The 10647-nt window shown below is 40.3% G+C and overlaps 1 protein-coding gene across 1 annotated transcript; it reads left to right on the plus strand.

The window, feature by feature from the left end:
* Positions 1-4135: 4135 nt before the first annotated feature.
* Positions 4136-8908, plus strand: LOC149435840 (up-regulator of cell proliferation-like). Its single transcript, XM_089662377.1, has one exon. It carries the CDS (start codon positions 4138-4140, stop codon positions 8833-8835), a length of 4698 nt encoding a protein of 1565 aa, XP_089518503.1. The 5' UTR covers positions 4136-4137; the 3' UTR covers positions 8836-8908.
* Positions 8909-10647: the final 1739 nt, after the last annotated feature.

Below are 10647 nucleotides of genomic sequence, written 5' to 3' on the forward strand. Positions count from 1 at the left end.
TAATCTTCATCAACCCCCCATAAGCAGTAGTGTCACTATGGTGACATTGTACTGCTAGGGTGACAGTATGTTAAAAAAACATAAATAATAATATTAAAAAATAAATTAAAATTTAAAAACATTTTTTGAAAAATTAAAATCTTCGGTTATAAACTAATTTGGGTTATTTTTTTTTTTTTTTTACTAAAAAGATAAATGAACACGATCAACCAAGACCATCTGGCTGAATGTCTAACTATAATACTATAGGGGGATATATTCTGATAACTGAAGACACTTTTCTCACACACATGGATGGTATGTTCATTTATATCTCAACATGCCTTCGGAGGTTTTTGATACCTGCGTTACCCCACCCACAGATCCTTCACACATCCTATTTTAAGCTCTAGCAATACCTGTCTGGCTGGGCCAATACATGAGGATGTAACGCCTTCTCCCCCCCCCCTTTTTTTTTTTCTTCCCCAACATCTCACCCTATAATTCTTCCTTCTACGGTCTTTCTTTCTAACCTCTTGTCTTCACACCTGTTCTTTCCCTGTGCCAGCCCTTCTTTACCAACCAAATAGAGCATCTACCTGCACACAGATATGACTAACGTCAACCATAACTCATACGCTAGCTATAAATATGTAAACAATGACTGTCACAGTACCCAACGCTTTCCCTACCCTTGCCCCTATCATCACTCTACTTTACCATTGAAAAGTTGATGAGAGTCAGAACTAGATAGCATTCTCTGACAGCATCTTATCCATTTTCTTCTTGGTATCCTCCATTTGACTTTTTAAGATGGATGTACTGTTCTACATGATTTAGTCTTGCACAACTGTTTACAATTTGTCTTGTTTGCTAAATGGAAAGCAACATGTCATGTCTATGTTTTAATTGTGTTCTATTGCTGCACATGCTCTAAATACTTTTGTCTTCTCTTAAAACAAAGTATTTTTTTGAAAAAAAAAAAGATAAATGAATACATTTTGGCCAAGAGTTATGAAGAAAGATTATTTGCAAAATGTTATAAGAAAAACACCTTTTATTCAAAATTTTGGGACTTTTCATTTATATAGCAAAAAAATAAAACTCCCAGCGGTGAATAAATACCACCAAAATAAAGCTTTATCTGTCTCAAAAAAATGCTAAAAAATTCATATGGGTACAGTGTTGCATGACCGCGCAATTGTTATTCAAAACACTGAAAGCTGAAAATTGGCCTGGACTGGAAGGGGGTGAAAGTGTCAGGACTTGAAGTGGTTAACTTGAGATCAGACCTGTTGTAATGATGTCTGCTATGTGTATTTCCTTTGTGAATATTGCCACTAAAATAAAGAATTTGAAACAAAAGTGGACCTTTACCAGTCTACATGAATAACATGTCAAAATATATGGCAACAGTATTATTTTTGGAAAAGCTCCATCTGTTCTCAATAAAAAGTCATCAATGAGCTTCAGTCACCTTCAGTCTGAGATGATGTCATCAGTCTTCTGCAGGCAGGAGGAAGCAAGGAAGCATGGAAAGATATATACCTGTAAATACATATTTTCTGCCTTTAATCTTTTAGTTTGTGGATGTGGATCACGGGAGACAATTTCACACCTTCCAAATGGCTACAACACGAGGTATGTTTTGTTCACAATTAGGGTTAAGGTTTGGATTTGGGTCTACTGGCCTGATTTGGAGGCCAGTCCAGCATGATGAAGGATCGAGCTCCTTGAATATGAATGTAGCAATCTGACCGCCTAAATTCTTTGTAACATTAAGGCACTGCAATGGGTCAACTGGCTTAGAAGGACCAATAATGGGGGCTTTCTTTGTGCCACTATAAAAGGGGGCACAGGGCAGCCATAATGTCAGTGAACTGGAGATTACTGCAGGCTCCACCTCCGCAATATCGCCAAAATACGCACCTTCCTTACCCCAGACACCGCTAAACTACTTGTGCACTCCCTGATTATCTCACGCCTTGACTACTGCAACTCCCTCCTCACCGGCCTACCCCAGTGCAGGCTCTCCCCGCTTCAGACCATCCTGAACTCAGCTGCCAGACTCATCCACCTCACCAGCCGCTCCACCTCTGCCACCCCCCTCTGCCTCTCCCTCCACTGGCTCCCTATCGCCCAACGCATCAAATTCAAACTACTCACTCTGACCTACAAAGCCATTCACAACACTGCCCCTAACTACCTCACCGACCTGATTCCCAAGTACCACCCTACCCGTACCCTTCGCTCTTCACAGGCCCTCCTTCTATCTTGCTCCCTGGTCTCCTCCTCACACGCACGTCTGCAAGACTTCTCCAGGTCCTCCCCCATCCTCTGGAACTCACTACCCCAATCCATCAGACTGTCACCTTCCCTCCTCACCTTCAGGCGCTCCCTGAAAACCCACCTCTTCAGGGAAGCCTACCCCACCCTCACCTAACTGCTGCTCTCCTTCATTCCTCCTACCACTCCATCCCCCACAGCCACTTCCTCCTGTACCACTACCCCCTCCCTCCCAGATTGTAAGCTCGAAAGAGTAGGGCCCTCTTACCCCTCGTGTGCTGTTCGTAGCTGCTGTAATGTTTCATGTATTGTCCCCCCCTCTATTGTACAGCGCTGAGCAAACCCTTTGGCGCTATATAAACTCAATGTAATGTAATGTAATGATTACTGCAGAGAAAGCTGACAAACCCTTAGTAGCATTAACCCTTAATTCTCGGGAACCACCAGCTCAGCAGGTCAACCTAAAGACACAGTGCAACAATTCTACATTATGACAAGTAGCTTTGATACATGAACTTAGTTGACCTGATTAACAGGACAAGTTCCACTCAGAACAGGCCTCGCCATGGTCCACCAAAGAAGTTGAGTGCACTTTCTCAGCATCATATCCAGAGGTTGTCTTTGGGAAATAGATGTATGAGTGCTGCCAGCATTGCTGCAGAGGGTGAAGGGGTGGGGGGTCAGCCTGTCAGTGCTCAGACCATACACTGCACACTGCATCAACTCGGTCTGCATGGCAGTGGTTCCAGAAGGAACCCTCTTCTAAAGATGATGCACAAGAAAACCCACAAACAGTTTGCTGAAGACAAGCAGACTAAGGGCATTGATTACTGGAACCATGTCCTGTGGTCTGATGACACCAAGATAAACTGATTTGGTTCAGATGGTGTCAAGCGTGTGTGGCGGCAACCAGGTGAGGAGTACAAAGACAAGTGTGTATTGCCTACAGTCAAGCATGGTGGTGGGAGTGTCATGGTCTTGGGCTGCATGAGTGCTGCTGGCACTGGGGGGGCTACAGTTCATTGAGGGAACCATGAATGCCAACATATACTGTGACATACTGAAGCAGAGCATGATCCCCTCCCTTCGGAGACTGGGCTGCAGGGCAGTATTGCAACATGATAACAACCCCAAACACTCCTCCAAGACAACCACTGCATTGCTAAAGAAGCTGAGGATAAAGGTGATGGACTGGCCAAGCATGTCTCCAGACCTAAACCCTATTGAGCATCTGTGGGGCATCCTCAGTCAGAAGGTGGATGAGCACAAGGTCTCTAACATCCACCAGCTCCGTGATGTCGTCATGGAGGAGTGGAAGAGGACTCCAGTGGCAACCTGTGAAGCTCTGGTGACCTCCATGCCCAAGAGGGTTAAGGCAGTGCTGGAAAATAATGGCAGCCACACAAAATATTCACACTTTGGGCCCAATTTGGACCTTGTCACTTAGGGGTGGACTCACTTTTGTTGCCAGCGGTTTAGACATTAATGGCGGTGTGTTGAGTTATTTTGAGGGGACAGCAAATTTACATGTTATACAAGCTGTACACTGACTACGTCACATTGTAGCAAAGTGTCATTTCTTCAGTGTTGTCACATGAAGAGAGAGAATCAAATATATCCACAAATGTGAGGGGGGGACTCACTTCTGTGAGATACTGTAGCTATGAGCCTACAGATCTGGTGTGGCTGGGCAAAGGAAGTTCATAGCTAATTTGTAAGAAGCGTTCCAATCAAAACATTGATTTCACAGTGTACGGCTGAAGCATGATTACCATTTCTAGATGTTCCCTATAGGATAGCACACTTTCCCTATTTAAGTTCAGAACTACTTCATTATTAATTTTGTTTTTATTTCTCATTCCAGAAAAAAGAATGGCGTTTAAAAATCTTCTTGCCCAGCTGAAGATGGAAAACAATTTAGTTTCAAAGCTGACATTAAGGGACATTTTAGAGGTTAGGCCAGAGATCCATAAGGACAATAAGCCCCAAAAAATAGAAGATGTACCATGGTGTACTCTGAGGAAGATCATGGCTCTGGACAGTACAGCAAGGAACACTCTGCTCAATACTACAGATGTATCTGGCCTAGATAGAGATGATGAAGATACTCTCTTTGACATTGACGAAGATGCACAAAATGCAAGTTCCATTCACCCCCTGGATGTCCTCTGTCTTCTCCTGCATTGTTCAGATAATTTTCTACAACAAGAAATTGTAACTAAAATGTCCATGTGTCAATTTTCTGTCCCTCTACTGCTCCCTGCTGGTGACGGGTCACACTGCACGTTCATGCTGTGGGCAATGCGAGACATTGTTAAAAAGTGGAGACCTCAGTCACTAGCTGACAGTAAAGGGTTCAGAGAAAAAAATGTGGTGGATATTTCCATGCCAATCATTTCCTTTGTAAAATTGGGCAAATCCAAATTGTCAAAATCTAAAATCCTGAATCAAGTTCTTAATCCAGCCCAGCAGCATCACAACTTCTTCATACATGACAATATGGATGGTGGAAACAGCGTGAAGAAAATATCCCAGGGACTTGTGGAAATGTCCTGGTATTTTCCTTCTGGTAAATCTGATGTTTTTCCAGAACCTTTTGCAGTTACCAACCTACGTGGAGACCTGGAGTCCAACTGGGACCAGTTCACATTTCTAGGAGAAGTTTCATCGGCTGTGTTTATATTTATTGAGACAATCAATGAGAGAGAATTCCAGCTGTTATCCAAATGCAGTCAGAGTGACACCAAGTTTTGCATTGTTTTTACTCCGGATTCAGGAAAACATATTGCGAAAGAGACACAAAAACTTCTAGAGGACCTTGTCTCAATATTAAGAATTGATAGAGGAGATGTTATCTTGAAGAAGAAGACAGAAAATGATGTTATGTTAACTAACAAAATCCAAAAGAAAATTAAAGACATTCTAGAGAGCACCGGCAGATCTGTAACACTGAAAGATTTACCAAGATATTTCGGAGGACATCCTTTTGAGACAGATGAAAGCAACGATGAATGCCAGAAAGGAAGAGACCATGCAGCTAAAATCACTCGAGAAATAAAAGATGTGGCAGAGTATAAAATGACAACTATGAAATTACAAGGACATCTTTGGAAACAGTTGTCTGAAATAGATAAAGAACTTTGCAGAATGAAAAAACAAGGAGAACAAGATGCAGAAATGCATCAGTCTGATCTGTTAATAAAGCGCAATGCCCTTCATGCAAAACAATATCAACAGAAAATTCCCAAGGGTATAGGTCTGTTTACTCAAGCTCTTACTAATTTGTCTCCAAAAGAGAGACAATATTTTCTAAAATGGATGAAATTTAACCTTGACACAATAGCTAGAGACAATTTGTCTAAGCTGCAAGCAATTTACAAGGAGAAATGTGACAATCTGCCCCATAGCAAAAAAGAACTGAGGGACTTAGATCAGAAAATCTCTGATAGCTGTTTAGGAGTGGAACACTTTCTACGTGAAATGGGTCAGTTTTATGAAGCTGAATGGTCTATAGCTAAACACACAGTAATTGAGCAAAACAAGAAAAAATTTGCTGACCTTCCTGGAATAGCTGCCAATTTTCTTTTGGATGGGTTTCCATTAGAGCTGATTGATGGAGATGCCTCCAACATCCCTCTGCAATGGATAACAGATGTCCTTACTGAACTGGACAAGAGAACAGGGGGACAATGCAGACTGAGAGTAATAACTGTACTGGGAGTGCAAAGTACAGGAAAATCCACCCTCCTCAACACCATGTTTGGTCTGCAGTTCCCGGTGGCCAGTGGACGATGCACACGAGGGGCCTTCATGACTCTTCTTAACGTGAAAAAGGACTTTCAGGAAAAGATGGGATGTCATTTTATCTTGGTGATTGACACTGAAGGGCTGAAAGCTCCAGAGTTGGCCTCTTTGGAGGGCAGTTATGAACATGACAACGAGCTGGCCACGCTAGTGGTTGGGCTGAGCGATATCACCATAGTCAATATGGCCATGGAAAACACAACAGAAATGAAGGATGTTTTACAAATAGTGGTCCATGCTTTTCTTAGAATGAAACAAATAGGAATGAAACCCAACTGCCAGTTTGTACACCAGAATGTAAGTGATGTATCCGCTAATGATCAGAACATGAGACACAGGAAGTTACTACTAGAACAGCTAAATGAAATGACAAAGGTAGCTGCTAAAATGGAGAAAAAATATGGGATCTCAAATTTCAATGATGTGATGAAGTACGATCTAAAAAAAGACAACTGGTACATTCCTGGCCTGTGGCAGGGAGACCCACCAATGGCTCCAGTAAATTTTGGCTACAGCTCGAATGTACAGGAACTTAAAATGTATTTATTTCAATTTATGGAAGCTCAGAAATCTAATAACAGTCCATTGAACATCTCTGATTTTATTACTTGGATAGAAAGTTTATGGAGATCTGTCAAACATGAGAAATTCATCTTCAGTTTTAGAAATAGCCTGGTGGCCAAAGCCTACAATAAATTGTCTGTACAATACTCCTCGTGGGAATGGGATTTCTGTAAAACAATTCACAATTGGGTGATCAGTGAAGAAAATAACATTAGAAATCAGTTTGAAGAAATATGTGAAAGTAACACAGAAGAGCTGCAAAGAATTCTTCTGGAGGAAGAAAACAAAATGATTGCATCACTAGAAAAATATTTTGAAAACAACGAAAATACTAATCTCATTGAAAGACACAGAGAAGACTTCAAAATAAGTATAAAAAGCCTGAAGAGAAAACTTGAAATGAATGCTCTTAGCAAGTGCCATGAGGCTCAATGCATCCAGAAAGCTAAAATTAAAATCCAGGACATTCAAAAAACATCCCAGGCATTGATTGAAGATAGAATAACAAATCTTCTTGAAAGATATAGACAGAATAATCATGAAGTAAGTGAACAAGAAATTGAACAGGAATTTAATTTGATGTGGGAGAAGACTTTGTCAGATTTGCAGCTGGAAGAACTTAAACGATGTGATGTGGATCATTCTATTCTTCTCCTTCTCCAAAATGACATGAGCAGTAAAGGACCTCATATAAATGAAGCATTAATCAAGGTTAAAAGTTTAAGTCAATATGCACAGAAAAGTCTTACAATGGATAAACGCTACATTGATCTTGCATGGACCTCATATCTGCAAACATCAATATTTGTTCAGCAAGAGCATTTTGGCAAGATTGGCGCTCTAGCAGATTCCATCAGTGAAATGAGTGACAAGTATGTAAAACAGAAGATTTCTTCTTCGGAGGATTACAATGAAATATACTCTAAAGAGTTACTACGCAAGATCAATGCAAAGTTAAACAGTAAAGATGTAAAAAAGTTTAACTTTACTTCAGAGTTTGAGTTGGATATCAAGCTTTTAGTTTTTGGAAAAGCATCTCAAGCCTTCCAGAACTTACATAACAAGTTTATCCAAGAGAACGACCCTAAACTTAATCTAGAAAAACTAAAAGTTCAATACTTGTCTACATTTCTCAGTATGTTCCAGGAGATAGAACCAAGCAGAGCTAATCAGTTTTGCGAGCTGTGCTTGAAACCAGCAATAATGGATTATCTTTTCAAACATCTTGGCCAAAAAATAGTGGATGAGATTTTAGGCGATCCAGAAAATGTCACATTTAGTAGCAGAAGTTGTTTCCAGTATACAGTTTTGGAGGAGCTGCTAGAAGAAATGTCATTTAAAAAATATGATGAATACATCAATTCTTATGAGAACTTTGTAAACTCATGGATCTTAACTCGCATCATGGGAAAATACTGCAACTCACCTGCTTTAGAAACCTTGCAGGAGCATATTCTGTCATCTATTAACAAGAGAATACAAACAGTCCTTAAAAATGAAAGATGCCTGAAAAGTCAAACGGTGTCAAGTTTTTTGGAGAATTTCTGTGAACTCTTAAAAAAAGACCTAGTGATTTCACAGGAGAAGATCAAAGTCATCACTTTTCAACACACAGGGAATGTTGAGCAGTTCTCATCAGAAATTGAACACTACCTCAAGGAGACACAACAACAAATCCAATCAGAACTTAGATCTACGTCTCTGAGTTCCATACTTCAGACAGTGACCGTGAAACCTCAGGATGAATTGTTCGGGAAGGTGGTTGGTTGTAGAAAGCAGTGTCCCTTCTGCAAAGTCCCCTGTGAGCTTGGTGGTAAAGACCATAAGATACATGAAGCATCTATGCACAGATCCCAAGGTCTGGCAAACTACAGATGGGATGAAGATAAGACCCTCATTGTTAGCATCTGTTCCACTCATGTTGTAGCTAATTGTAGATTTAGAAATGTAGACACAGAATGGAAATGGCATCAATGCAAAGAATATAGCGAAATATATCCAAATTGGAATATTCAGCCAGATGCCAGTATTGAGAGCTCCGATTACTGGAAGTATATCTTTGTGCAGTTTAATAAAAACATTGCAGAACTGTATGTGGCAGAACCAGCTATACTTCCAGAAGTCTGGAACCAAATAACCAAAGAACAAGCTCTTCGCAGCTTGAAGAAAGAATTTAACATTGTAAATGTAATAAAAGAGTGAGCGCTAACCAAAACGAGCAGCTATGCACTCTAAGTACCCAATAAATACTTAAAACAGAATAGTATCAACAATAGTGCAGCGCTAAAAGATAAATAATGATAAATTCTGAAAAAAAGTCAGATGAAAAGTCTAATTCATAAAAAATGTGCCAGGTGACTAGTAGAAATCAATGGTGATGATCCGTAGGGAAAAGCAGAAATGCTCACTCACCAGAAGACAGATAAATGTAAGCGTTGTATATCAAAGCCCATGGATCCTTAATCAAGGAGGAACTGGTCTGGTCGGGATGGGTTGATCTTCCCTCAAGGATGCAGACCTTTCCCAAAGATATTATAAATAGATCCAGGTAACCAGAGGTCTCCTACAGCTGGATGAATGGAAGGGGTTGCCTGCTTACAGGGGGTCTTCCTCTTCTTGGTATAATGCCTGAAATCTTGGTAAAGGACTCTGCAAAAAGGGTACTCCTCTCAGGGAGTTAGGGAAGGACGCCCATAGTGTAGTATTTATAGAATCAATAGCTTTATTAAGGACAAAGTATCAACTTTCGAAAACATGTATCATCAAGGTGTAAAGAGTGAACTAACCCTGGGAGGTAAAATGGTGGCCACCGGGCCTCCACGTGGCTTCGGCGGCGTAATGGTATAATCCCAGGCATTATACCAAGAAGAGGAAGACCCCCTGTAAGCAGGCAACCCCTTCCGTTCATCCAGCTGTAGGAGATCTTTGGTTACCTGGATCTATTTATAATATCTTTGGGAAAGGTCTGCATGCTTGAGGGAAGATCAACCCATCCCGACCAGACCAGTTCCTCCTTGATTGAGGATCCATGGGCTTTGATATACACTGCTTACATTTATCTGTCTTCTGGTGAGTGTGCATTTCTGCTTTTCCCCACGGATCATCACCATTGATTTCTACTAGTCACCTGGCACGATTTTTATGAATTAGACTTTTCATCTGACTTTTTTTCAGAATTTATCATTATTTATCTTTTAGCGCTGCACTATTGTTGATACTATAAAGAGCTCCGATACAACAGCTGTGTAGAACAGAAGCTCCGATACAACAGCTGGGTACAACAGAAGCATCAGATCAAAGGTTTTAGAGTCTGAAAACATTTATTAACATAAAAATCCAAGATAACAATGCAACGCATATTGGAGGCTATAAATACGTTCTACGTCAGTGCTAAAAATGAAGTTAGTGGAAAGGTGGACTCAAATGGATTTGGAAACGTGTCTCGCCACTCTTGTTTTCTTTTGTATAGTTTGGTTGGTGATTAAACCCTTCTCAAAGATTTCTTCTTAATGACTATCCCAATGACAATAAGATCACCAAACAAGAAATAGGAAAAAACACACACAGAAATAAATGAATCGAAACAGAATATTTTTCCTCACTTACAGTCTGAGATTTTCTCTAAGGGAGTGTTGAATAACAGTGAAAGCCCAAAAAAGTTCTAATCATTCCCCACCATATCCAAAATGGAATGGATGACGAGAAAATGGAGAGATTCCGTAAAAGGTGGGAAAAATGGGAAAAGTTTAGGAGATCAAATAAATATGTTGAATTGAAGGAGGTGGATAATCAAAGTAGAAATTAGGAAAAAAAAAATGAGAGGCTGAAAGCTCGAGGATTCCTACGAGTGTTGAAGAACGTGGAGCTAGGAGAAGAGGGTGGGGAGGGGGTGGTGGCTTTGAGTAAGGTAAAAATGTGGGATTTAGTATTTGTATTTTTATACCTTGATGTAATGATATGATAGTGGATCATTAATGTACAAAATATGTTGAAATTTGAATATTAATAAAATAT

This window comes from Staurois parvus, unplaced genomic scaffold (genome assembly GCF_062004578.1).
Source record: "Staurois parvus isolate SC_StPar_1 unplaced genomic scaffold, SC_StPar_1.0 ptg001462l, whole genome shotgun sequence".
In the NCBI taxonomy this organism is placed as follows: domain Eukaryota; kingdom Metazoa; phylum Chordata; class Amphibia; order Anura; family Ranidae; genus Staurois; species Staurois parvus.